The sequence below is a fragment of the Chiloscyllium plagiosum genome, chromosome 2 (genome assembly GCF_004010195.1).
Source record: "Chiloscyllium plagiosum isolate BGI_BamShark_2017 chromosome 2, ASM401019v2, whole genome shotgun sequence".
In the NCBI taxonomy this organism is placed as follows: Eukaryota; Metazoa; Chordata; class Chondrichthyes; order Orectolobiformes; family Hemiscylliidae; genus Chiloscyllium; species Chiloscyllium plagiosum.
In genome coordinates this window covers 142971395-142998815 of record NC_057711.1, presented here as the reverse complement: position 1 = coordinate 142998815, position 27421 = coordinate 142971395, and the positions used below count along the sequence as shown (strand labels likewise).

At 41.1% G+C, this 27421-nt stretch overlaps 1 protein-coding gene across 1 annotated transcript in view; it reads left to right on the top strand.

Annotated features, from left to right (window-relative positions):
* Positions 1-82: 82 nt before the first annotated feature.
* Positions 83-27421, top strand: part of noa1 (nitric oxide associated 1) — a 34117-nt gene continuing 6778 nt past the window's right edge. The window contains exons 1-6 of the mRNA XM_043720296.1: positions 83-1179; positions 3063-3227; positions 13537-13754; positions 18310-18441; positions 22378-22494; positions 25495-25612. Of these exons, the coding sequence (XP_043576231.1) occupies positions 99-1179; positions 3063-3227; positions 13537-13754; positions 18310-18441; positions 22378-22494; positions 25495-25612 (1831 nt within the window). The 5' untranslated portion in view covers positions 83-98. The remainder of the gene's footprint in view (positions 1180-3062; positions 3228-13536; positions 13755-18309; positions 18442-22377; positions 22495-25494; positions 25613-27421) is intronic.

Sequence of the window (27421 nt, the reverse complement as noted above, 5' to 3'; positions counted from 1 at the left end):
CCCCACCCCCATCTCCTCTCCTCCCTCCCATCTCCTCCCCTCCCCCCACTCCTCCCTTTCCCATTGACTCCCCGCCCCCATCCCTGTGTCGGGGTGAGATGGCGCGCGCGGCTGTCAGTTGGTTTCTCCGCCGCGCGCTGTGCTCGAGCCGCCCGTTAGGCGCTGCCCCGCGCCGGGGGCCGAGCAGCCCGCCCTCGGCCTGGGCCTACGCGGCGGTGGAGCCAGCGAGGCCGGAGCAGATGGTGTTTGTCGAGTACGCAGCTGAACTCGAGGAGGCGGCGGCGCCGCCAGCGCCGGGCGGCGAGGCGACGACGCCGGCGCCGAGGAAGGCCCAGGCCTCGCCCTCAGCTCTGCACCGCCAACTCCTGGCCTTGGAGGCGCTGAGTCCGCCACCGGCAGCCGAGCCGCAAGTGACCGACCCGGGCTTCCCGGCGCCTGAACTGCCGTCGAGGAAGAAGAAGAGGAGGAGGGAGAGCCGGCGGCAGGAGCACCGGGTGTACGGCACTGCCGACCCGCTAGAGCCGGCCAGCAGCTCGCCGTGCTCGGGCTGCGGTGCCCTCCTGCACTGCGTGGACCCGTCCCTGGCCGGTTACCTCCCGAGCGAGAAGTACAAGCAGCTGCTTGAGGCCGGCGCCTTGCAGCGCTCCGTGTGCCAGCGCTGTTTCCTGCTGGTGCACCACCAAAAGGCGCTGGAGGTGCGGGTGCCGGAGGGGGAGTACCGGCGCCTGCTAGGCCGCATCGCCCAGGAGTCGGCCCTGGTGCTCTACATGCTCGACCTGCTGGACCTGAGCGGCAGCCTGATTCCCGGCCTGCAGCGGCTGGTGGGCGAGCGGAACCCCGTCCTGGTGCTGGCCAACAAGGTCGACCTGATCCCCGCCGACTGCCGTGACTACCTGAAACGGCTCCGGCACCGGGTGCTCGAGCACTGCGGCCTGGCGGACATCTGCACCGACTACCGGGGCCGGGACGTGGTGCACCTGATCAGTGCCAAGACCGGCTACGGCATCGAGGGGCTGATCTCCCGGCTCCAGAGCTCCTGGCGCTTCAAGGGCAACGTGTACTTGGTTGGCAACACCAACGTGGGAAAGTCCACCCTCTTCAACACCCTCCTGCAATCCGATTTCTGTAAATCCAAAGCCCCCGATGTCATTCAGAGAGCAACTGTTTCCCGCTGGCCAGGTGAACTCAGCGGGTTGCATGGGGTTTTTATTTTGGACTTGCAATGCTCGAGTTCAATCCCCGACTTCAGGGGTTTGAATGCTTTAGATACTAGAATTAATCCTCCCGACTGAAACGTAGCAAATGCCGCAATTTAAGAGGCCGGTAAACAAAAAGAGAACTTGCTGACCGATTAGTCTTGCATCTGTAGTCCAGACAATGTTGTTTTTGATATTATTATAATTCTACTGTAAAGAATTGGGATAAATAGTTAAAATTAGTCTTGCGCCATAGTCCAGACAATTTTTTTTTGATATTATAATTCTACCTTAAAGAATTGGGATAAATTGTCTGGACTATAGATACAAGACTAATTTTTACTATTTACCCCAATTCTTTACAGTAGAATTATAATATTTTAAAAAAACATTAGTCTTGCATCAATAGTCCAATCTTGCATCAATAGTCCAGACGATGTTTTTTATATTATAATTCTACTGTAAAACAAAATTGGGATAAATAGTCAAAAATTAGTCTTGCATCTATAGTCCAGACAATGTTATTTTTTATATTATTACAATTCTACTGCAAAGAATTGGGATAAATAGAGTTTAAAATCTTACATCACCACATTATAGTCCAACAGATTTATTTGGAAGCACTAGCTTTAGGAGCGCTGCTCCTTCAGGTGGTTGTGGAGTATGAGATCATAAGTCACAATTTATAGCAAAAGATTACAGTGTCATCCAAATAAAATGATATATTGAACAAACCTGGATTGTTAGATCTTTCATCTTTTAGAATGGGTTGCAGGTTTCAGTTCATTAATATGTAAATCCCAGGACTACTTTGAAGTCACCTTCTTGAGATAAGGTTTTATAACAAAAAGGTGACATCTCAGCTCAGACAATGCAGTAAAGGTGTGCAAGATCATAGTCTCTGTATCCCAATCTTGAGTCAATCCGGTTCTATTTCCAAAGTGGAATTTACACAATTTTACTTCCTGCAGATTGTGCATTTTTTGAGCAAGATAGAATGTATCTGCAAATACAGATTCACCCCATAGACTTGTGTGCACGTGCATGAGAGAGAGATTGCCTGTGTGCATGTGAGTGCACATGAGTGTGTGTGTTTGCGTGTAAGCCTGGTAAAGTGTGTGTAATGGAGTATAAGCCTGTGAGAGGGTGTGTGAGAGAGTGTGGGGGAGGGGGAAAGGAAGGTTGTGTGTGTGAGAGAGAGTGTAGTGGGGTCACCTGTGGTGTGACATGAACCCAAGATCCCGGTTGAGACTATCCTCATGCATACTGAACTTGGCTATCAGCCTCTGCTCGGCCACTTTGTGTTGTTCCCTATCCTGAAGTCCACCTTGGAGGACAGTCACTTGAAGAGCCGAGGCCAAATATCCCTGACCGCTGAAGTGCTCCCCAACTGAGATTGCCTTGATTGTTGTGTGGTGTCAATTCATCTGTTGTCATAGCATCTGCTTGGTCTCGCCAATGAACCATGCCTCAGGGCATCCTTGACTGATACAAACCGGGTCTGTATTCATCCAAGTTTCAAAGAATAAGAAGTCCTTATTGAAACCTACACAATCCTTAGAGATAGACAGGATAGATGTAGATATGATGTTTTCCCGGATTGGGGATTATAGAAGCAGGGGACACGTTTTAAAAATATGGCCACTTGGGATATTGCAGAGAAGACAGTATTTTACTGAGAGGTTTGTGAACCATTGGAATTCTTTACCACTGAAGGCTGCGGAAGCTCAGTCTTTTGCGTATGTATAAGGGAGAGATTGATAGATCTCTGGTTACCATGGGGTACAGAGTTATGGGAATAGGGTGAGGGAAAGGCACTCCAGTGTATGATCAGCCATAATGTTAAGTATTTGTTTTGTTTCACAGGAACAACATTAAATCTTCTCAAGTTTCCAATTATAAACCCCACACCATACAGAATGTTTCGAAGGTCAGAAAGATTGAAAGCTGCTAAGTCTCAAACTGAAGCTGACCTCAGCGAAGAAGAGTTGAAGCAACTTCACCAACTGAAGAAACAGGGCTATTTGGTTGGTAAGGACCTTTACTATAATAGTCATACAGCACAGAAACACACTATCTGGGCCAACTCATCAATGCCAGCCACCTTTCCCAAAGGCAACTACTCCTACTTGCCTGCATTTAGCCCATTTTCAATTCATGTACCTGTCCAAATGTCTTTTAAATATTGTAACTGTATCCGAATCTATCACTTCCTCTGGTTCCAATTGCAAACCACCCTGTACATGAAAATGTTGCATCTCAGGTCTTTCTCCTTCCACCTTAAAAATATGCCTCCTAGTTTTGAACTCCTCACCCTAGGAAAAAGACCTTGGCTATTCACCTTACCTTATGCCCCTCATCATTTTACAAGCCTCTATAAGGTCAGTCGTCAACCTCCTATGTTCCAGTGAAAGAAGTCACAGCCTCTCCCTGTAACTCAAACCCTCAAGACCCAGCAATGTCCTGGTAAATGAACTGAAAGATGCTCGCTGGTTTTATGACATGCCTGGCATGTTAAGACAAGAGTGTGTAAGTGAAGTAGAAGTTAGGACGTAATGCAGTGTGGATTATGAAGTGAGGCCTAATTTGCTGATAGTTTAGCTTTTTGTATTTGTGTTCCAAACAGTAAGTACCATTTACAGAGTCATACAGCGCAAAAACATACTCTTCAGCCCAACTCGTCCATGCTGACCATGTTTCCCAAACTAAACTAGTCCCAGTTGTCTGAGTTTGGACCATGTCTCTCTCAACCTATTCGAATGCTGTAACTGTACTTGAATCTACCACATGCAGTTCATTCCACACACTAACCACCCTCTGTGAAAATGTTGCCCTTTGGGTCCCTGTTAAATCTTTCCCCTCCCACTTTAAAAATATGCCCCCTAGTTTTGAACTCCCCCACCTTAGGGAAAAGATATTTGCTATTCACCTTAACTATGCCTCTCATGATGTTATAAACCACTATAAGGTCACCCCTTAATCTCCTACAATCCAGTGAAAAAAGTCCCAGCCTGTTCTTATAACTCAAACCGTCCAGTCCCAGCAACATCTTGATACATTTTTTCCTGAACTCTCTCCAATTTAATAATATCCTTGCTGTAGCAGGGCAGCCAGAACTATACGCACTCCTCCAAAAGAGGCCTCACTAATGACTTGTACAACCTCAACATGATAACCAAAGTCTTATACTCAATGGTCTGAGCAATGAAAACAAGCATTCTAAACACCTTCTTAAGCACCCTGTCTACCTGTGATGCAACTTTCAGAGAACTATGTACCTGAAGCCCTAAGCGTCTCTGTTTGACAGCACCACCCAGCACCCTATGCTGAAATATTAATGAAAGCTGTTTCATTAATGAGTTTTATAGGTATAAACCAATTTTCTATTAAATGGTTGTGCTCTTGCCATCCGCCATTTAAGAAAATCGTTGTTTTGACCTTGAGAAATTGAAACCCTCCTGATTTTAGTGTTTTGAATTCGGTTCAATGTAGTGCCAAAAGTAAATAAGAATCTAAGAGTTTGAGAGGAGAGAGGCAGAAGCAAAAGCAAGTACTTAACTGGTTTCATCTGATGCTTTGTTTGATTTGTACCACTTGCTTACTGATTGTCTTTTAGGTAGTTGAGGAATTTGGGATACTTAAATGACAGGATGCTAGTCAGAATGACGGAACTCATTATGGCTATCCTTATTACGTGTGCAATGCCATCAGAGTTGATAAAGTGTGGAGCTGAAAAAAGAATAGCAAGTCAAGCAGCAACAGAGGAGGAGAGTCAACATTTCAGGCAGGACCTTTCATCAGGACAATGCCATCAGGACAATGAAACATGTTTAGTTAGAAATTGCTATTGGTTTTTGAAGAGGAATTAATCTATAGTTTAAATTTGGAGTTCAGTTGGTCTTTGTATTGCATTTTCCCAAGTAATAAGTGACTACAATTTAAAAGTAACCAATTAACTATAAACTGATATATAAAATGGTTTTTATCATGGAGATATACAGTACGGAAACAGAACCTTCGGTCCAACCCGTCCATGCCGGTGATGATTCAATTTTTTTTAAATTAGCAGAATAATCTGCTAAATATGTTATTTAAGGCCCGCAGTTCACCTTATCCCCAAATATTGACTTATACTTCACTGTACATAACATATGTTAGAATCAACTAAGCTGGTTATTTGATTAAAACATACATTTTGAACTAGGTAAACATACTTGAGAATTAATATGCTGTAATCTAAAGGAATATCCAGGCATCAGAATTTTGGAGCTCCATGCCTTTTTTTTAAAAAGGAGGAAAGACTGCCATAATATAGTTTTGAAGTTTTAGTACAAATTAGTTGGAGGTTACATTTTTGCAAACACAGATACAAATGTCTTCACAATTTTGTATTAAACAGATTGTGCTTTCAGCTTCAAAGCCAGCAACAATGATAATGTTGAAATACACATGCAGATTCTTTAAATAATCCGTAAATCTTCAATTTTATAAGCCATTATTTAATTCAAAAGTTAATGAAATATAGTGGGGGCTTTCGGTTTCTAAACTTTTTCCAAATCAACCTTAATACTCAGCTTGAAGTATCAAAGTTCTGGATTAGTGGTGCTGGAAGAGCACAGCAGTTCAGGCAGCATCCAAGGAGCTTCGAAATCGACGTTTCGGGCAAAAGCCCTTCATCAGGAATAAAGGCAGTGAGCCTGGAGCGTGGAGAGATAAGCTAGAGGTGGGTGGGGGTGGGGAGAAGGTAGCATAGAATACAATGGGTGAGTGGGGGAGGGGATGAAGGTGATAGGTCAGGGAGGAGAGGGTGGAGTGGATAGGTGGAAAAGGAGATAGGCAGGTAGGACAAGTCCGGACAAGTCATGGGTATAGTGCTGAGCTGGAAGTTTAGAACTAGGGTGAGGTGGGGGAAGGGGAAATGAGGAAACTGTTGAAGTCCACATTGATGCCCTGGGGTTGAAGTGTTCCGAGGTGGAAGATGAGGCGTTCTTCCTCCAGGCGTCTGGTGGTGAGGGAGCGGCGATTTCGAAGCTCCTTGGATGCTGCCTGAACTGCTGTGCTCTTCCAGCACCACTAATCCAGAATCTGGTTTCCAGAATCTGGTTTCCAGCATCTGCAGTCATTGTTTTTACCTCGTTGAAGTATCAAAGGTCAAACAAATATCTAATATGCTTTAAATGCAAGGAAAATGTATTTGCTTATTAAGGTTTGATATAAAATACAATTAGTCATAGAGATGTACAGCATAGAAACAGACCCTTTGGTCTAACTTGACCATGCTGACCAGATATCCTAAATAAATCCAGCCCCATTTGCCAGCATTTGGCCCATATCCCCCTCAACCCTTCCTATTCATATACCCATCCAGATGCCTTTTAAATGTTGTAATTGCACCAGCCTCCTCCACTTCCTGTGGTAGTTCATTCCATATACGCACCACCCTCTATGTGGGAAGATTGTCCCTTATGTCCCTTTTAAATCTTTCCCCTCTCACCTTAAACCATGCCCTAGTTTTGGATTCCCCTACCCTGGGGACCTTGCCTATTCACCCTATCCATGTCCCTCATGCTTTTATAAACCTCTAAAAGTTCACCCCTCAGCGTCAGATGCTCCAGAGAAAATAGTCCCAGCCTATCCATCCTCTCCCTATAGCCCAAACCCTCCAACCCTGGGTACATACTTGTAAATCTTTTCTGAACCTTCTCAAGTTTCACAACATCTTTTCTATATCAAGGAGACCAGACTTGAATGCGGTAATCCAGGAGTGGCCTAACCAATATCTAGATGGCGATTTGAAGGTGCTTCATTCCCCACTAGAAGTCAAAAGCTGGGATCTTTTGCTTCTACATTATCCAATCCAATTTCCTATCCTTCAATTAAATTCATGGAAAGCTGTGCTCTTTGGTCCATAAAAGTAAAAAAAAAAGTGTGGCACTTTGGAAATAGCATTTTGCACTATTTGAAGTGCTTCCAGTTTATGGCCTGGAAATTTGCATGATCCATTTTAACATCCTTACGTTGTGGGCTATGCTAACATAGCACATTTTACCCATCCATAAAGGGCTAACACCTGAAACATCGACTCTCCGCTCTTGGGTGGTGCCTGACCTGCTGAGTGTTTCCAGCGCCATACTTATTGACTCTGATCTCCAGCATCTGGAGTCTTCACTTTCTCATAGCACATTTTATCCATTCACTTTTGTCCTGAGGATGTCGCATTAACCACTTGGTGAGAGTCACAAATAGGGCAGACTTTGTAAGGGTTTGGAGTTTCCTGTTCTGAAGGACTTGAGTTTTCATTACAACCTATCAACTTTATGGTAATTTCTTGTTAGCCCAGGGATTACCAGATTTTTTTGAATTTATCCTTGTAGCTTTTCATGCTAAAATTTCAGCTAATCCTCTGGAATGTGGGTCTAATGCCATTGTTAGTATATAAGTATAATCCCTGTTCCCCATAATGCAAGATATCCAAAATCTTTACTTGGATAGGTTAACCATTTTCATCTAAATATGTTAATAGCATTAACTGGAAGATTGTGGTGTCCTTTAGATAATGTTTTAACATTATGTATTGTCATGTAGTGGATGGTTTTACCCTCTCTTTGGGCAAGGCTTTTAAGCTTCAATCCAAACAACACATTGTTTTGATAAAGAAAATGCTTCTGGCTATTTTAATTTTATTTATGCTTTAAATGGACGATTAGTAGGACAATGGGAGTGCTGGTGTGAGCCTCAATCACATACCACTTTCTTCTGTTGTTGTTAGCAGAACTAGAAAATTGTGCAGAATGCAAAGAATAAAACTTCAGGAGCAAAATAGAGAAGCATTGATGGCACATTCCATCTAAAGTGTCAGAGCTTTCATGGCTATAGAATAGTCGAGTGCCAGTTCACTCTTGTTGATAGCTCCATTCCATTGAGTTCCTCAACTTAACTAGAATTTGCTTAAGTGTCCAAAATTTGTCATGAACATACTGTAAAGCAAACACATACAACACTCTCTCAAATTAGTCTATTTGAAAATCAGTAATGTATGAAAATCAGACATTCTGTAATGTGGCAAGCATGAGTTCTAATTAATAGGTTAGTGAAATAACTTGACAGCTTGTCAAGATAGGTGCTGCATAACTGTGGTGGCTTACTGGGTAGTGCATTTATGTGCACCTTTTTTCCTGTTGTCCAGTAACCCTTAACCTAACTCAAAATGGCCAGAATCCCCCAACACGAAAACCAGAAAAATCAAAAGTCCAGTGTTGACTTAGTCCCGAGGTTGCTATTTTTAAACAATGTATCTATCTCTAAAAAATATCCTCAACAATCTTCTTTCAGCTGTATGTTACAATCTCCACCTGAAACTATATTACCTTGACCAAACCAACCTAATTGTAGCTGAAACATTAATGAATCACTTCTTCAGTTCTCACTGCACTAACAAACCAGCATAATTAAACTATTATGATCTGGAGATGTAGTGTCATGAATCTTTCATTTATACAATTGCATTCCACCAAAAAGCTATTCCAGATGGCATACTTAACCGTGTGGACACGAGGGTTTCTGTTAAGCTTTGTTTTTCAGTAGTACATTCCCCACTTGTGCTTTCAGAAGCCTTCACCTGGAAGTTGAGCCTTATCAAGAGCACTGACATTGATTTTGAATCTTGATAGCTCGAGTGTTAAAATTGCAGCTCTTTTCTCTGGGTGGCCATTCGTAGAGTCTGAGATGTACTGCACAGAAACCCTACAGTCCAACTCGTCCATGCCGACTAGATATCCTGATTAATTTGGTCACACTTGTCAGCATTTGGTCCATATCCCTCTCAACCCTTCCTATTCATATACCCATCCAGATGCCTTTTAAATACCACTTCCATTGGCAGCTCATTCCATACATGCACCACCCTCTGTCTGACCAAGTTGCCCCTTTGGTCTCTTAAATCTTTCCCCTCTCACCTTCCAGTGTTGGACTCCCCCAGTCTGGGGAAAAGACCATGTCTATTTTCCCTATCCATGCCCCTCATGATTTTATAAACTTTTTTAAGGCCACCCCTCAGCCTCTGACACTCCAGAGAAAATAGCCCCAGCTTATTCAGCAGCCTCTGCCTATAATACAAAGTCTCCAATCCTGGCAACATCCCTGTAAATCTTTTCAAGTTTCACAATATCCTTCCTATAGCAGGGAGACCAGAATTGCGCACAGTATTCCAAAAGTAGTTTAAGATTATTCAGCAGTGTTCTATCATTCTAAGTTGCAAAATTCTTCTGACCACAAAGATGGTGGTCCTGCTGGGTGTGGTTCCCCAGCCTGGGATAACAGCCTACCTTTAGGCATCCTTTCTAACACACACTCTTACTCTGAATAGAGAGAGGATCTTTAAGGGTATGCTCAGTTACAGGTACTGGTGTCCAAAAACACCCCTGTCCTAATATAGTTTCTTCCAACTTTGCAGCCCACCCTGACCTTGCTGACACATGTTGCCTTTCCAGGAGCAAAACTCTCCCAGTGATATCACTCAGGTTGTCATTAGATCGCAGAAACCTTTCCACCATGCCAAGGTCGCTATCCACAGAGAAGGCAAAACTGGTATTGGAATACTGTCTTGCAAATACTTCTATTCCGTCATGGGACATGACAAGGTTTATTGCCTTTGAGTAGATGGTAGTGAGCTATATAATTGACCTGCTGCATTCTATGTGCTGTAGGTAAATGCATAATATGATTAGGGAGAGAGTTCCAGAGTTTGACCCAATGACAATGAAGGAGTGGTGATACATTTCCAAGTCACGATGTTGAGTGTTTTGAAGGTGGTAGTATTCCCATTTACCTGTCCTTGCTTTCAAGATGGATGTGATCATGGGTTGGAAGGTGCTGTTGAAGGATTTTTGGTGAATTTCTGCAATGCATCTTATAGACCACATTAACGCTGTGTACAGAATGTTGGTGGTGAAGTGACTGAATGTTTGTGCATGTGCTGATGAAGTGGATTGCTTTGTCATAGATGGTGTTAAGCTCCTTAAGTGTTGATCTATGTTCATCGTGACAAGTGGGGACTATTCCATCATACTCCTGACTTGTGCCTTGTAGATGGTGGACAGGCTTTGGGGAGTCAGGTGGTGAGTTAGTTGCTGCAGTGTTTCTAGCCGCTAATGTGTTCTTGTGGCCACTATGTTTATATGGTGAGTCTACCACAGCTTCTAGACAATGGTGTGACCCCTGCCCCCAACCCCATACGGTATTAATAGTGGTGAATTGTGATGGTAATGCCATTGAATATCATGGGGCGGTGGTTAGATTATCTCTTTTTGAAGGAGGAATAACAATGTATTGTCACATGTATTTTTACAAAAAAGTGTAAAGTTTTATAAGTTGCCATACCAAGACACTTAAATTAGTAACACAAATCATAAGAAGGAAAAAATGTTAAAGGTTCATCACAGTTCAATTAATGACTGTTAGGTTTGGGGTTGACTGGAAAACCAGTCCGGGATTGCCCCTTCATGCCAAGATGAGACTCCGTGCTGGAACAAGGCCTCCACATTGGATTGTTAGGAGACCTGGAAGCCGCTTCCAAAACAAGGACGAGCGCTTCACATCAAGACCAGACCTCTGTGCTAGGACTAGACTTTCAAATCGGGCTGCAGGAATACCTGAAAGCCACCAAAGAAGATCTCCACAACAGAATGGGACCTCCATTCCAGGTCAAGACTGCCAAATCAGGAGACCGCCCCACCAAGTGCCATGCTCATACAGTCATTCCAGGCCCTTGGAAGCCACCTCATCACTGGGCCTGGACTGGGAGAAGATTACTACTCCCAAAGTCAGTAAAAGAAGGTAAAGTACCATAATAAATGGAAAGTGCTTTTTTTTAAAGCAAAGGAAGAAAACCTAAAGTAGACAGAGTAGACAGGCTCTGGCTCCCTGGCTGAGGAGCCTGCACAAGATGGCCATTGCCTGGCAAGTGATATTATTTACCACTTTTCATCCCAAGCCTGGATATTGTCTGTCTGTGTCCTAGATATTGTTGGCCTGGACTGCTGCTGAGTCTGAGAAGATACAAAAAAAACCTGTAAATGCTGGAATCCAAAGTAGACAGGCAAGAGATTGGAAGAACACAGCAAGCCTGGCAGAGAAGGCTTGATGGGCTGAATGGCCCACAGAGCTCCTTGGGGTCAGTGCACCACAACAGCCAATCCTTCCTGGAACTCCACTCAAATTTGCCCTAATGATCCAATTTACGATGCTAACCTTCACTTTCAAAAGCTCTGTAGTTGGGGTATTCAAAATCATGAGGAATCTGAACAGAGTAGGCAGGGAGAAATGTCTTCCTTATGAAAGTCCTTATGAAAGTATCGAGAACAAGATGGTGCAGATTTAAAATTAATCAGTGAAAAGATCAAAAGTGATATGAGGAATGACTTTTTCGCACTGATCTGGAATGCACTGTCAGTGTAGTGGAGGCAATAACCTTTCATAACAGGGTTGAACAGTTACCTGAAAAGGAGGAATTTTGAAACATGGGAGGAATGCAGGAGAGATGCATTGTTCATTCAAAGAGCCAGTGCATTTGTGATAGACCAAATGACCACATTCTGAGATTGAGTATTAGTGAACCTGGCAAACTAACATCATATGAGGACATTATCTTTTATAATGCAAGCTCTCTAATATAATCTGAGTACTTCGACTATAATTCTAATCAGTTTGGTTTTATTTGTCTACCTTGTTATTGATTTTAGGAGAAGTGCATTTTTAGAGCTGAATTTTACTTACTTTGCTCCATTGTGGAAAGATTAGTGTCAGTAGTGCTATCATGCCTGTTCCTGTGCTTGTTACATAAAACATGTAAAGTACGTGGAAAAGTAAGCTATTGTGCCCTTAAATCATGCTTTCTCATTCAATAAGACCATGGCTGACCTGTGTGTGTTACAAATTCAACATTGCCATCTAACCCCAATGATCTTTGACTCATTCGTCCAACAACAATCTGTCTACCTTAAGAATATTCCTGACTCCACCTCCAATTCCTTCTGAGGTAGAGAATTCCAAAGTTGCACAATCCTTGGAAAGAGGGTAAAAAAGGTCATCTCTAGTTCTAAAACTGTATTCTCTGGTTCTGGATTTTCCGCAAGAGTCAACATCCTTTCCAGGTCCTCCTTGTCCAAGACCCTCTTGGGATCTTGATACACTTCACTCAAATTCCCCTTCCTCTAAACTCAGTTGTAAACGGACACAGCTTGTCCAATCATTCCCCATAACAGTAGCCGCTCAGTCAGGTATCAACCTAGTAAACCCCCCTCTAAACTATCTCGAATGCATTAATATCCTGTAAGAAGACCAAAACTGCACACAGCAAGTACCAGTTAGAATCCTACAGCAAGGAAACATTCCCATCAGCCCATCTCGTCCATACTGACTAAGTTTCCCAAACTAAATTAGTTCTACTTGCCTGCATTTGGCCCATATCTCTCAACCTTTCCTAGTTGTGCACCTATTTAAATGTTGTAACTGTACCTGAATCTTCCACTTGCAGTTCATTCTATTTAATCTCTGTGACTTGTAGAAGTTATTTTATATTCAGTTCCTATCATAATAAAGGACAGTATGCCACTAGCTACCTTAATCACATGCAGTACTTTCATGCCAATGGTTTGTGGCTCTGCACTAGAACACCTAGAATCTCTTCGCACCTCAGATTCTGCAGTTGTTCACTGTTTAAATATTGCACTGCCTTTTTTATTCTTACAGCTAAAATGAACAACTTCAAGTTTTCCCACATTATGTACTATATGCCCAATTTCTCCTGCCCCATTTAACAAGGAAGCAGGTCTGTATGGAAAGTGTATCTGCTTCAAAACATTTTCCAATGTTCCAGCAGAAATGAGTCTCATTGCCCTGTTTTCCTGTATTCTTTTAATATTATGTTTGATTCTAACAGAGGGTTTGCACTTATTTAGAGTTTTCCTCAAACTTGATCTACAGGCTTTTCACTGCCTACCAACTTTCTTGATACTGATTGATTTCCTTAGATTCTTTTTCTTTATCTTCAATTTCTTTAATGCTTCTATTCGTTTGTTAGTGACTTCGGGCTCAATGATAATTTGCTTTTTAAGCAGGTCACAAATTATTATACCAATTCTTCTTTTATGAGTCTTCCCAATTGTTCAAATTCTGTTAATTTTTAAAAGTTTTATTTCATTCTTTCTCATTCTAATGAAATCAGTTATAATTCAGATTTACTTATCCATTGATGTTGATTTGATATGCTTCTAACATTACCATTTCGATGTTTCAGTTTACTGGCACTTGCTGATATTTGCTTTGTTTCCTTTGAGTTTAGGTAGAGTTGGCAGAACATTTCGTAACACTCAAGTGAGTGGAGAACGAAACAAACGAATAATTGAATGGGATCCAGATGAACTGTCCCTGAGTGCAGAACCTGAAGAATCTAAGAAAGAAAATGTGTCAAACTCCGAAAAGGTGGTGGAATTCACATACAATGAACTGAAAGATGCTCGCTGGTTTTATGACACGCCTGGCATCTTAAAGCAAGACTGTGTAAGTGAAGTAGAACTTAGGATGTCATGTAGTGTGGATTACGAAGTGAGGACTAATTTGCTGATAGTTTAGCATTTTGTATTTGTACTCCAAACAGTAAGTACCGGTTACAGAGCCATACAGCACAAAAACATATTCTTCAGCCCAACTCGTCCATGCTGACCATGTTTCCCAAACTAAACTAGTCCCAGTTGCCTGCGTTTGGTCCATGTCCCTCTAAACCTTTTCTATTTGTGCACCTATTTGAATGTTGTAACTGTACCTGAATCTACCACTTTCGGTTCATTCCACACACTAACCACCCTCTGCGAAAATGTTGTCCTTCGGGTCCCTTTAAAATTTTTCCCCTCCCACCTTAAAACATATGCTCCCTAGTTTTGAACATCCCCACCCGAGGGAAAAGGCATTTGCTATTCACCTTATCTATGCCCCTCATGATTTTAAGAATGTTTTAAGAAACAATTGGTTAATGTTTTGTGTATGTCATCAGTATTCAGTTTCAAAGAAGAGTCCTTTCAGACCCAAAAGGTTAATCCTATTTCTACCACCTCAGATGCTGTCACATCTGATTTCTCCAGCATTTGTTATTATTTCAGATCTCCAGCATTTGCAGTATCTTGCTTTTATGAGTGTTCAGATCATCAGGCCCCACTTTAAAAAAGAAACTGCTTATCTTGCTTCAACTTGGTAATAAAAATACGAAAGCCATATCTTGCTTCTTGTTTGGTAAAGAAGTAACCCAGGTCCATGTTGGAACTTCATTCTTCCATTGGATTTGAGGATCATTTTCAGAATACACTGGTGGTATACACAGACTCAATCTTCCTATGCTACCAGTGTCATACTCCAAAAGATGTTGAAGCTTTATTTCAGTTAGCCATTCTCCATTAAACACTCTCCCATGACTGACTGACAGCCTACATTTTATTCAACCAATTCAAACCCAGTTAACTCAATATATCCATTAGGGTGGCACAGTGGTTAGCACTGCTGCCTCACAGTGCCAGGGACCCAAGTTCCATTCCAGTCTTGAGTGACTGTGCAAATTCCATACAGACATTCTCCTCATGTCTGCGTGAGTTTCCTCCCATGGTCCAAAGCTGTGCAGGTTGGGTAGATTGGCTATGCTAAAAATTGCCACGAGTGTCCAAGGATTTGCAGGCGAGGTGGATTAGCTGTGTAAATACAGGATTATAGGAATGAGGTGAGTCTGGATGGGATGCTATTTGGAGGAATCGGTGCAGACTTGATGGGCCAAATGGCCTCTATATGCACTGTAGCGATTCTGTGAAAGTACCAGCTGTTCCCACATTCCTTCAGGCTGCATTAGACAACACCAAAAACATCACCAGCTGCAATTTTTGGATTGTAACACAGCCATTGAGCTCTGACTTAGTATTTACAATTGCATTGCAGTTTAAATCGTTGCTTTATTTTTAATAATTGGTGTGGCCAGTTCTTGAACTTGTTGCTATCTTGCAAAACCCCATGGAAAAGTAGTCTTTCTCTTTTACTTAAAATCTCTGGACTAAATAGCCCCTGTCCCCAATTTTTAAGCATCAAAAAGAGGAAATGGGAGGAAAAAGTTATAGATAGTACATGCTCCTGCCCTGTGCTAATGATAAAGGAAGTGAGGGAGTGCATCGTTAAGCTGTTGTGGGTCTCCTGTCAAAATGTTGTTTTGCCCAGGATGTTGTCATGCTGCTTGTAATTGTTGGAACTTGCAATCCTCTGTAAAGACCACATCTTTTAATTTTTCTTTGTTTTTAATTGTGGACTGGAATGGAAAAAGGACTGTTTTCCCAGAACCCCTCCTGGTGTCCTGCATCCAATGTTTACCTCTGAACAGCATGGTTAAAGGTTGATTGGTGTTAATGTCACTCACTCTTCACTGAGTGCAAATTACCTCCTGCAGCTCATACATTACAACAGTGACCACACTAAATTGACAGCCTTTGGATATGGCAAATGCTGGAGCAGTGCAACATTGCATTGTCAACTCTTCGTTAATGTAGTTCTGTGATTTTTATCAGGTAAACCAGTTGTAGGCAGAACTGACTGAATGATAGGTTCATGAGAGGCAATAGTAAAACCACCCATTGGGAACTTTGCAACAGATTTTTATGGTCTGCAAACTGAGAGACAACAGAAGCACATTGGACTGGGGGGGGGGGGCATTGGGTGACAGTGAAATGTATATAGAGGTAATGTGTTTATAAGCATTGGATCGGTTAGTGTAAACTTTATCAGGCAATGAGAAGGTAGAGATGACTATGGTGGGTAAGGTTCCTGAGGGGGCCTGCACTTATTGGACTTTAGAAGAATGGGAGGTGACCTTATTGAAACATACAAGGTTCTTATGGGACTTGACAGAGGAGATGCGGAGAGGTTCTTCCCCTTGTGGGAGAGTCTAGGACCAGAGGTGGCCATTAAGACAGATGAGGAAGAATTCCTTAGCAGTGATATTTATCAACTACAGTCACTGATGAGGTGGTGGGGGTGGCTAATGTTTACCTTTATTTAAGAAAGACTGCAAGAAGCAGCCTGGGAAGTATAGACCAGTGAGTCTGACATCAATAATGGGTACTTTGTTGGAGAGGATTCTGAGACATAAGATTTACGTCAATTTGGACAGACAAGGACTGATTAGGGATTATCTTTGTGCGTGAGAAATTGTGTCTCACAGATTTAATTGAGGTTTTTGAGGACATAACGAAAAAGATGAGGACAGCAGTAGATGCTGTCAACATGGACTTCAGTAAAGCCTTTGACAAGATTCGCTTGGTAGACTAATTAGTAAAGTTAGATCACATGGAATTCAGGGAGAGCTTGCCAATTGGATACAAAATTAGCTTTATGGTAGGAGAGGTTGCTAAAGAAACGTTGTTTTACAGATTGGAGGCCTGTTACCAGCGTTCCTCAGGGATTGTTGCTTAGTCTACTTTTTGATTGTCATTATATAAGTGATTTGGATGAGAATTTAGGAGGCATGGTTAGTAGGTTTGTGGATGACACCAAAATTGGTGGTATAGTGGATACTGAAGGTTATCTGAGATTACAAAGGGATCTTGATCAGTTGGGCCAACGGTTTGAGGAGTGGCAGATGGAGTTTAATTTCAAAAAGAGTGACGTATTGTATTTTGGTTAAAATCAGCAAGGACAGGATCATGCAGTTAATAGGGCCCTAGGCAACCCCGAGAACAGAAACCTAGCGGTTCAGGTACGTAGTTCTTTGAAGGTTGAGTCACTAGTAGACCAGGTGGTTAAGAAGGCATTTGGTATTCTTGCCTTTATTGCTCAGACCGTTGAGAGTAGGAGTCAGGAAGTCATGTTGAAGTTGTACAGGATGTTGGTGAGGCCTCTTTTGGCCTCCTGCTACAAGAAGGATATTATTCAATTGGAGAGGGTTCATAAAAGATTTACCAGGATGTTGCCAGGACTGGAAAATTTGAAATATAAGGATAGGCTGGGACATTTTTCACTGGAGCTTAGGAGGTTGAGGGCTGACCTTTTATAGAGGTTTATAAAATCATGAGGGGCATTGATAAGGAGAACAGCAAGGATCTTTTCCCAAGGGTGGAGGAGTTGAAAACTAGGAGCATATTTTTAAGCTGAGGAGAGAAAGATTTAAACAGAGCCTTAGAGGCATCTTTTTCACATAGGATAGTTTGTATGTTGAATGAACTGCCAAAGGGGTAGGTGCAGGTACAATTACAACATTTAAAAGGCATTTAGACAGGTATATGAATGGGAAGGATTTAGAGGAATATGGGCCAAACTTGGGCAAGTGGGAATTTAGTTTTGTTTAGGAAACTTGGTTGACATAGACGACTTAGACTGAAGGGTCTGTTTTCATGCTGTTTGACTACATAGCTCCATCCATGTCAAGACTCCCCAAAGTACTTCACTAATTAAATGCTATTAAATGTGTCAGTGATTTTACAACAGCAAGATCCTTCAACAGACAATTTAAATAAGCAGTTTTATTTGGGGATGTTGATTTAAGGATGATGGAGGCCAGGGGATGCAACTCTTCATTGTTCCTTAAATAGTGCCAGTGGACCTTGATTTTCAATGGAACAGACAGATCAGAATTAAATTTAACGTCTCTTCTGAAAGGCAATTGACCTTTGTCATTGCACTATTGCCTTCATACAAAACTGATTAATCAATCTAGAGTGTGTGCTGCTTTTACATAAATGCTAATTCATTCCCAAAGTATTTGCAGGTATGTCCTGTTAGAATGTAGTGGGCCAGGGAATTTAGATGAGCCTGCTTTCTTTGTATCATTCTCAAAGATAAATCCTAAATTTGAAAACCAACATGTTTTCACATGTATTTGGTCAATCTCCAAAATGTTTTTTGTTCTGGAGGAACATCGTTTCTCATAACTTTTCATTTAAAACAATTGTTCTTGAGTGGTAAGCTATTTGTATCAATAGAAATAAGTACAGTAAACAGAGCAACTGGCTGACATCTTGCTAGTGAAATCCATGGGAAATTAAGAAGTGGTACTATTTGTAATTCTCTCATATAACTCCAATATATTTTGCAGATTTTAAATCTTCTTACAGATCAAGAACTGAAGTCTGTTATACCATCGTCAGGCATCGTTCCTAGGACATATGTGCTACAACCTGGTATGGTGTTATTTCTGGGTGCCCTAGGTCGCATCGACTTTCTGCAGGTAAGGATCTAGAGGTCTCAATAGATCAATACATCTTTATATATTTTACACAGCATTTTTTAACAAGTTGTAAAATCTGCTGGTACAGGGTGTCACTTGAACCTTTGCTATTTTTAATGTTGGTACAATTTATGAGACAAGGAGAAAGTGAGGACTGCAGATGCTGGAGATCAGAGCTGAAAATGTGTTGCTGGAAAAGCCCAGCAGGTCAGGCAGCATCCAAGGAGCAGGAGAATCGACATTTCAGGCATGAGCCCTTCTTCAGGAATGAGGAATTCTTGAATGAGTCTCATTCCTGAAGAAGGGCTCATGCCCGAAACGTCAATTCTCCTGCTCCTTGGATGCTGCCTGACCTGCTGCACTTTTCCAGCAACACATTTTCAACAGTTATGAGACAAGCCAATCTACAAGAATCTGAAAGACAGCAGGGTGGTAGAGGTAAGACACCTTCTGATTACTCTTGTGGAATATTGTGGGAGCTTGCACTCAAAGGCCAGGAAAGAAGAGACCAAGCTCAAGGATTTCAACAAAGTTGGAAGATTCATTTAACTTTAGGGTGGGAGAGGATCTCCATGATAGCCTGTAGGACATAGTCTGCAAGGAATATGTCCTTCTCAAAGAGCACCTGACGTATAGCAAAATGCTCCTAATAGAAGTCATTCTGGGAATTGGGAGTGATTCAGCTTGAAAATTAAAAGGATAAGCAGCAAGAAAGTACATCTTTAGATGTGTTCAGTTAACACTCAGTGTAAAAATCATTTTACAAGTTAAATGTGGATTTCTTATATAGTTTAGAGTACAGGTTACCTCCCGAAATAGTGTTTAGTCGATTAGATTAGATTACATTCCAGTGTGGAAACAGGCCCTTCGGCCCAACAAGTCCACACCGACCCACCGAAGTGCAACCCACCCATACCCCTACATTTACCCCTTACCTAACACTACGGGCAATTTAGCATGGCCAATTCACCTAACCTGCACATCTTTGGACTGTGGGAGGAAACCGGAGCACTCGGAGGAAACCCACGCAGACACGGGGAGAACGTGCAAACTCCACACAGTCAGTCGCCTGAGGCAGGAATTGAACCCAGATCTCCGGCGCTGTGAGGCAGTAGTGCTAATCACTGTGCCACCGTGCCGCCCACTGTTGGTTGACTTGTTGGTTACTATAAAAACCTTTAAAATATGGAGTCTCACTGTGTGATCATTTCAGTCAGCTACTAGAAAATTTTCAAATCTTTCTAAAAATTAGAGGTAAATGTTCTTGAAAACATCCCATAAATAACACTCATGACTTCTCGAAGCTGTATATTTACAACGATCGTGAAGGCTCCAGCGCCAGCTTGAGCAGTATTATGCTGCTGTTGTGGAGACCAGGACAAGACCAGAACAGCATTTAAGATGTTGACCCTGCTGCCCCAGCTAGTAGTTGTCAGTTCCCATTACAATTTTATTCAGGTCTTTACTTTGGCTAGGATAATCTGGAAATGTTGCTAGTCGGTCAATGTACACTGAAAAATGATGCCAAGGTACTTTGACTATGGATAAGTTTTAAGTCACAAACGGGAACTTAAAATTCTTCCCTGGCCTTTGGGTTATTCAGGTCTCATCAGTGTTTGATCAAAGTTCTCAATATTTTTGAAATTTGTGATTTTCAGTAACTATTTCCTCAATATCCTAAAGTTCTTCATTTTGGAAAATGAGGACCAAGTTCGAAAATGTGTGAAGTGCCATGCTTTGTGGGAAAGAGGTCACTTGCATAGATGAAGAGAGAGAGAGTGACGACTGATGACTAGGAATTCTCTCCAGGGAATATGTTCTACTCAAAACCATCTGCTGACAGCTACCAAAATGATCCTATTGACCATCCTCTTAATGAGAGTGCTCAAAGAAAGAAAAGGCCTTTGGGACATAGCTTTTTAAATAATTAGGAGTTTGGTTAACTCAAACCAACCAGTAAGTTGACTTGGGATACTGGTGGAAGAAGATTGAAACTAATATAGAGACCACCCCACCCATGGTGTTCTGATACCCAACTTGTTCTCTCTGCAAATCACCTAACCACAGGCAGAGTTGTCATGAGTCCCAACATTGTCAAAAAGATAATGCTGTAGTTAAAGTCTAAATATGTTGATGACAGTGTTGACTTCATAGGCCTGCAAAGCGCAAAGATGAGGTCCTGATCCTTGAGTTTAGATTGAGCCTCAGTGGAGAAAAACAAAGGCTAAAGACTAAGGTCAGTGTGGGAATGGGATGGAGAATTGAAATGGCAAGTGATGAGAACCTCAGTCACAACTACAATCAAAATAGATGTTCGGCATAGCAGTCACCTAACCGGTCATTTATCTTATAAAGAAACTAGATATGAAACACTTCACCTGACAAAGGAGCAGTGTTCTAGAAGCGTGAGATTTAAAATAAACCTGTTGGACTATAACTTGGTGTCGTGCGACTTCTGACTTTGTCCAACCCAGTCTTAACACTGGTACCTCCACATTATGGCACAAACATGATGTGAATTAAATAAAATGGAAACTAGAGGCAAAGTACAGTGAGCCAAAAGGTTTAAAAAGAAATAGCCTTAAGTGCAAACTCTCTTAGGTTCTAAAAGCTGATTTCAGTTTAAATATCACATATACTCATGTAAAAATTGAACTTTCAAAACCAGTTTCTAGGCAAAATGTTCAGAGATCACCATTTACACGGAATGTTCTTGGAGAACTTATTTTAACTGCAGTGGTTACACGGAAGGAAGTTATTCAGCTATATGGAAGTACCGAGTCAGCACACATCATTTGGCTTGCGTGGCTATGAACATTTGTAAATTATGGAACTTATCTTTGCTTCCAACACATCATCAATATTTCATCACAAAGATTATTTTTTCCAGTCCACAAACTTTGAATTGGACATGGAAATGCCAGTCTATTTGGTAACATGGTAATGCTTTTACTGCACTCATTCGATGATCTACAAATATAATGATCCAAAAACAAAAATCCCATATTTGCTTTTAAACTTAAACCATTCTCTTATACAGTTACATCAAACTTGTGTTTCAGCTTCAAGGAGCTTCTGTAAATTCCCTTACCCTGGGACAGCAAACATCAACATTGGCTTGGCTCAGAATTTGGTGAAAGTTCACAATTGGAAAATGTTATAGGAATACTATTTTAATGAACAATGAATTGAAATGTGAAAAATTAAGGATTTTTTGACTGAAGATTGAGATCAGCCTTTACACTGGATTGACCTAATTAATTCCTGAAGAAGGGCTCATGCCCGAAACGTCGATTCTCCTCCTTGGATGCTGCCTGACCTACTGCGCTTTTCCAGCAACACATTTTCAGGATTGACCTAATTGACTAGAGCTAATGAGCCCTTTGTGGTGATAAATGTAATAAATGTTTCCAGTTTTGAGTTTGTAATAGTGCTGGAAACAATTCTTGGCGAAGGTGAGATTGAAATGAATGTTTGAGATTGCTGCTGCTGCAGCAGCAAACCTTTGGCTATAATCTTTCTAACTATAAATTGTAGTTGGTTGTTATGATGGACTCCTTCTTAAAAAAAAATTAATAGTGGAAAATAAAATAAGGATAAAAGAGCTACATTTTAGCTTGTTTAATTTGTACTGTTTTTCCTCATGTTCAGCATTGTTGGCTGACAAAATTGCACGAGTGTAGTTCTTACAACCTGAAGCTGATATGTGAAATCCAACTCTTCTTCACCCCAAAACAACAAAAGATATCTGGTTGGCATGGATGAGGTGGACTAAAGGGTCTGTTTTCGTGCTGTATAATTCTATGACTATGTTCTTTTCATAGATACTACCTGATCTGTTGAATGTTCCCAGAATTGAGTTTTGTAATGGATTTAAAATTTCTGCAAATCTAGTATTTTTAAAATATTGTATTTTCACTTTCTTTTCATATGCAGGGAGAAAGGTCAGCCTGGTTTTCTGTAGTTGCTTCCAACCAGCTTCCAGTCCATGTTACAAGCCTCGATAAAGCAGATTCGATCTATCAGAAGCATGCTGGAACAGCATTCCTTGCGGTAGGCAATCATTCTTTATTGGAGTTTTAGGAAAAAGTATGCAGCTGAAATTTGAACTTTACCATAGATTGTTGTCCCTCTTATAATTGTAGTATATGTGGGCAAAATTGTTCTTCCATAATGTTACCATTTTGATAGGACTTTTATTTATGTTGAAGGCAAAATTAAGTCATGAAATACACAGACAAATATTTATAAATTAAGTCCAATATACTTTATCCTAATATTTCACCCAGAACCATCTTCCATATTCTAAATTTTATGATGCATAAATAGGGCGGCATGGTGGTTCTGTGGTGCTGCCTCACGGTGCCAGGCACCAGGTTCAATTTCAGCTTCTGGTGACACTGTCTGTGTTGTTGATAAAATATGTACAAACACTGGATATTGCTTAAAAATTCATGATATTTTAGAAATAAAATCACTTTTTGGCTAGAGTTTGACTGAATTCTTGCTGTTATAGCACATATGTTGCTCTTGTGTGTTCAGTCACAAACCTTTTATCCTCTGGGAGAATAAGTATCACACCACCTTTTTATAAAAAGTGTAAGACTTAACTCTAACGTCATGTCTGGAATATATGTTTGAAGTTATTTATTTATTAAAGCATACTTACATCTATATTCTTGTTCAAATTTACAAAATGGTGCATTAAATGGATGAGGGATATAATTTTCCTAATGCATGCAGAGAGATCTTGAGATAATACAAACTTTGGATAATTGATGTTTGAATAACCGAGGTTGTTCTGTATATAAATCTCCCTTCCCTCTACTTCCCTGCCCTACCAAAACACCATGAGTTCTTTGGAGTAACCTTTTATGTGGCACTATTAAGTGTCTTTTTGAAATCCACACTTCACCTACTGGCTTCCCTTTATCCACCCTGCTTGGCTACATTCTCAAAAGACATTTCTCTCAAATATACTTCCCCTTTATAATGCTACGTTGATTTTGCATGACTATAGTATGATTTTCTAAATATTCCGCTGCTACTACAACTTTAGTAATACATTTTAGCATTTCCTGAGTGACACGTTTCAGGCTGACTGACCTATCTCCCTCCCCCTCCTCCTCTTCCCCTTTCTGAGTAGGGTGTTACAAATGTGTTTTTACAATCCATTGCAACTTTTACCAAATCAGGGGAACTTTGAAAAATTACAACCGATGTATCAACTGTCTCTGCAGCTATTTCCTTTCAGATCCGAAAATGCCGGCCATTGGCTCCAGGACCAATCAGCCTTTACTCCCATTAGTTTCCTTAGTGCTTTTGATTATCTTAAGCTTGTCCCTCCCTTGTACCTTTGGTTTTCTACCATTGGGATTCTTCTACCATGAAAACAAACAAAATATTTGCTCAAAACTGCCATTTTAGTGTTCGTAATATTAGTCCTCAAAGTCATCCTCTGTGGACCAATTTTTAGTTTAGCAATTTTTAAAATGCTTGTAGTAATTGTTGCTACCCATTTAGTATATTTGCTAGTTTACTATCTGTCCAGTGAACAACGAATACAGTGTACTGTGTTGCTTTACATGGAAGAAGTGTTTGAAGTGCTGCTATCCTTAGCTGCTTCATCCTAAGGTTACAAGAGGGATATTCACTGCACAATTTTTAACTACTTATCACAACACCCCAGATAATAAAGCAGCCCATATTCAAATGTAGCAAGACCTTGACAATATCCAAGTTTAGGCTAACAAGTGGCATGCAGCATTCATGCTGCAACAAGTGCTAGGCAATGACTATCTCCAACAAATGAAAATTTAACCATTGCCCATGAGATTCAATGGCATTACTATCACCGAAACTCCCACTATCGATATCCTTCGGGTTACCATTAGCCAAAAACTGAACTAGCCAAATAAATACTGTAGCTACAAGAACAGGTCAAAGGTTTCGAACCCTGCAGCAAATAACTTACCTCCTAACTCGCCAAAACCTGCCCACCATTTACAAGGCACAAGTCAGGAGTGTGATGGAATATTTACAACTGACTGGATGAGTGCAGTTCAAGCAATACTCAAGATTTGTCATCATCCAGGACAAAACAGCCCTCTTGATTGGCACCATATCTCCAAACATTCATTAGACATTCTTCTGTAGCATTTACGTATAAGATGCATTGCAGAAATTGGTTGAAACTTCCTAGACTACGTTGTCTAAATCAATGATCACTACCATCTAGAAGAACAAGGGCAGCAGATGCATGTGAGCATCGCCACTTGTACTCAAGCTACTGGCTGTCATGACTGTTGCTATCATTGAGAGAAATTGCTGTTTCTTTAGTGATATGGGTTAAACTCTTTGAACTTACTCTATAATGGTACTGTGGGTCTACATAAACTAAATTGATTGCAGTGGTTCAAGAAGACATCCTGCCACCATTTTTCTCTGTGGTAAATAGTTTTGGGCAATAAATGCTGGCCCAGCCAATAACACTGTGTAGTGAATGAATAAAAGAAAACAAGGAGATGTGGCAAGGAGGTGAATCTCCTCTAATCATATGGGAAGGTGTCAGATCGGTTCGTGAAGGGTTTTCTTGTAAATGGCTGCAGTTGAACTATTTGGTAGTATCCTGATTTAGGTGTAGATGAATGTGGACACTGAAGGTGCTATTATCATTGTGAAAGAGAGAAGAATGTTGGACTTGTGGTTAAGGAGGAAGCAGGAGAAATGGTAACAACATCCAGGTCATGTGAACTATAGCGGAAGGGAATTTATAGCTGAGAACAAAACATTTTTGAAGCTGTAGTATACAAAATAAATTTGTCAGGACAGATTCAACAGACAAACTGGGAGAAGGGGGTAGGTTTATTAAAGACTTAGTTGTAAAAAGAGATGGTGGTATAAGCACATCAAGGGAAATTCTTTTGCTGTAAAGAGTGGAAAGCATTCCAGTGATGCCAAACCAGCCTTCTGTTTGACTGATCAATAAATTTGCATGCATCAAGGGTTTGAAGTGCTTACTGTTCTGACATGTCCTGTCCCCACCACTTCTAGGTTCCTATTGGTGGAGAGGAGAGGATGAAAGATTTCCCTCCCTTGGAACCTCAAGATATTGAGTTGTTTGGAATTGGTCCCTTTGAGGCTGTTGCTGACATAAAGCTCTCTTCAGCAGGTAGTGTCTTTTACTTAATCAACTTATGATATATATAAAACAAAATCCGGAAATGGATGCACAAGTAGCCATATCAAAGCAATATAAGTGTAATATGACTGGCTTGTAAATATATTTCTAAGATTTGTATAATGTATTATGATCCCAGCTAATGTTAGTCCTGGACAAGTCAAATCTCAGACTGAAATCTGGTTTAATTTATCATACTTGTGCTTTCATTTAGTGCGGCGATCTTTCATTGAAGCACAAGCACACAATGCTACAGTTTTAATAATAAAAAAAGTTTATTACGCAAAAGAAAAAGTAGAATAAAATAAACCAAGCTATTTACATAACCCAATTTACAATACTGAGAAACACATCATAAAAGTACAATTTTCCATCTACAACTCCTTGCATTCAACCAAACACTTCCGTTCTAGAACATTGAAACTAAACTCTACACTGACAAAACCTATTTCCTACCAGTTCTAGACTATCTCCTTTATTTAGAGAACCTGTTTAACACTTCTAACTTCCAGGACCTCTGCGAACTGAAACCAAAAGGCTTTCTGAGCTATGGGTTTTTGTCCTAAGCAAGAAAAAAAAATTCTTGATCTTTTACTATAAGTAACCTTCAGTGATTGATGGTCTTCAGTGATTATTCTGTTCACTTGTAGAAGTCTCCCAGTGTTAATGAATTGCCTTTCCTGCTCCAGGAAGTTTATTTTTAAATCCAGAAATAATTACAAGTTAATCATTAAACCATCTCATACACAGACAAAACCGACGTGTCACTAGTTCAAATTCTAATATAAATGGTACTAATATGTGGATAAGTCACACATTTTGCATCAAACTATGTATAGTGCAGCTGTAGCAGAAAGGGGAAAAAAGCCATTAGCCAGGTGAAAATGTCACTTCATTCATGAGCCATTGAATGTATCTGTATAACTAATATGAAGTAAATCCATAAATCCACTGTAAACAACTATTAGTTTTTATATAAAACCAGTCACTGCTTTCTCCCTCAAACGAAAAAAAGACAATTCCTGATCTTTTAACTGAAAGCAAGCTGATGTTCTTCAACTGCGTCTTGATACACCTCCCATCACAAGCTCATCCGTGATTCTGAAGTTTGGAAATTGATCAAAGTTTGTGCGAAGATTTGTAGCTCGGGTGCTCGTTGTTGTGGTTCTGTTCGCCGAGCTGGAAGTTTTTGTTGCAAACGTTTCGTCCCCTGGCTAGGCGACATCATCAGTGCTTGGGAGCCTCCTGCGAAGCGCTTCTTTGATGTTTCCTCCGGTGTTTATAGTGGTCTGTCCCTGCCGCTTCCGGTTGTCAGTTTCAGCTGTCCGCTGTAGTGGTTGGTATATTGGGTCCAGGTCGATGTGTTTGTTGATGGAGTTTGTGGATGAATGCCATGCCTCTAGGAATTCCCTGGCTGTTCTCTGGTTGGCTTGGCCTATAATAGTAGTGTTGTCCCAGTCGAATTCATGTAGCTTGTTGTCTGCGTGTGTGGCTACTAAGGATAGCTGGTCGTGTCGTTACGTGGCTAGTTGATGTTCATGTATGCGGATAGTTAGCTGTCTTCCTGTTTGTCCTATATAGTGTTCAGTTCAGTCCTTGCATGGTATTTTGTACACAACATTCGTCTTGCTCATGTTGGATATCGGGTCCTTCGTTCTGGTGAGTTGCTGTCTGAGCGTGGCTGTTGGTTTGTGTATTTTGGTCAACAAACACATCGACCTGGACCCAAAATACCAACCACTACAGCGGACAGCTGAAACTACTAACCAGAAGCGGCAGGGACAGAACACTATAAACACC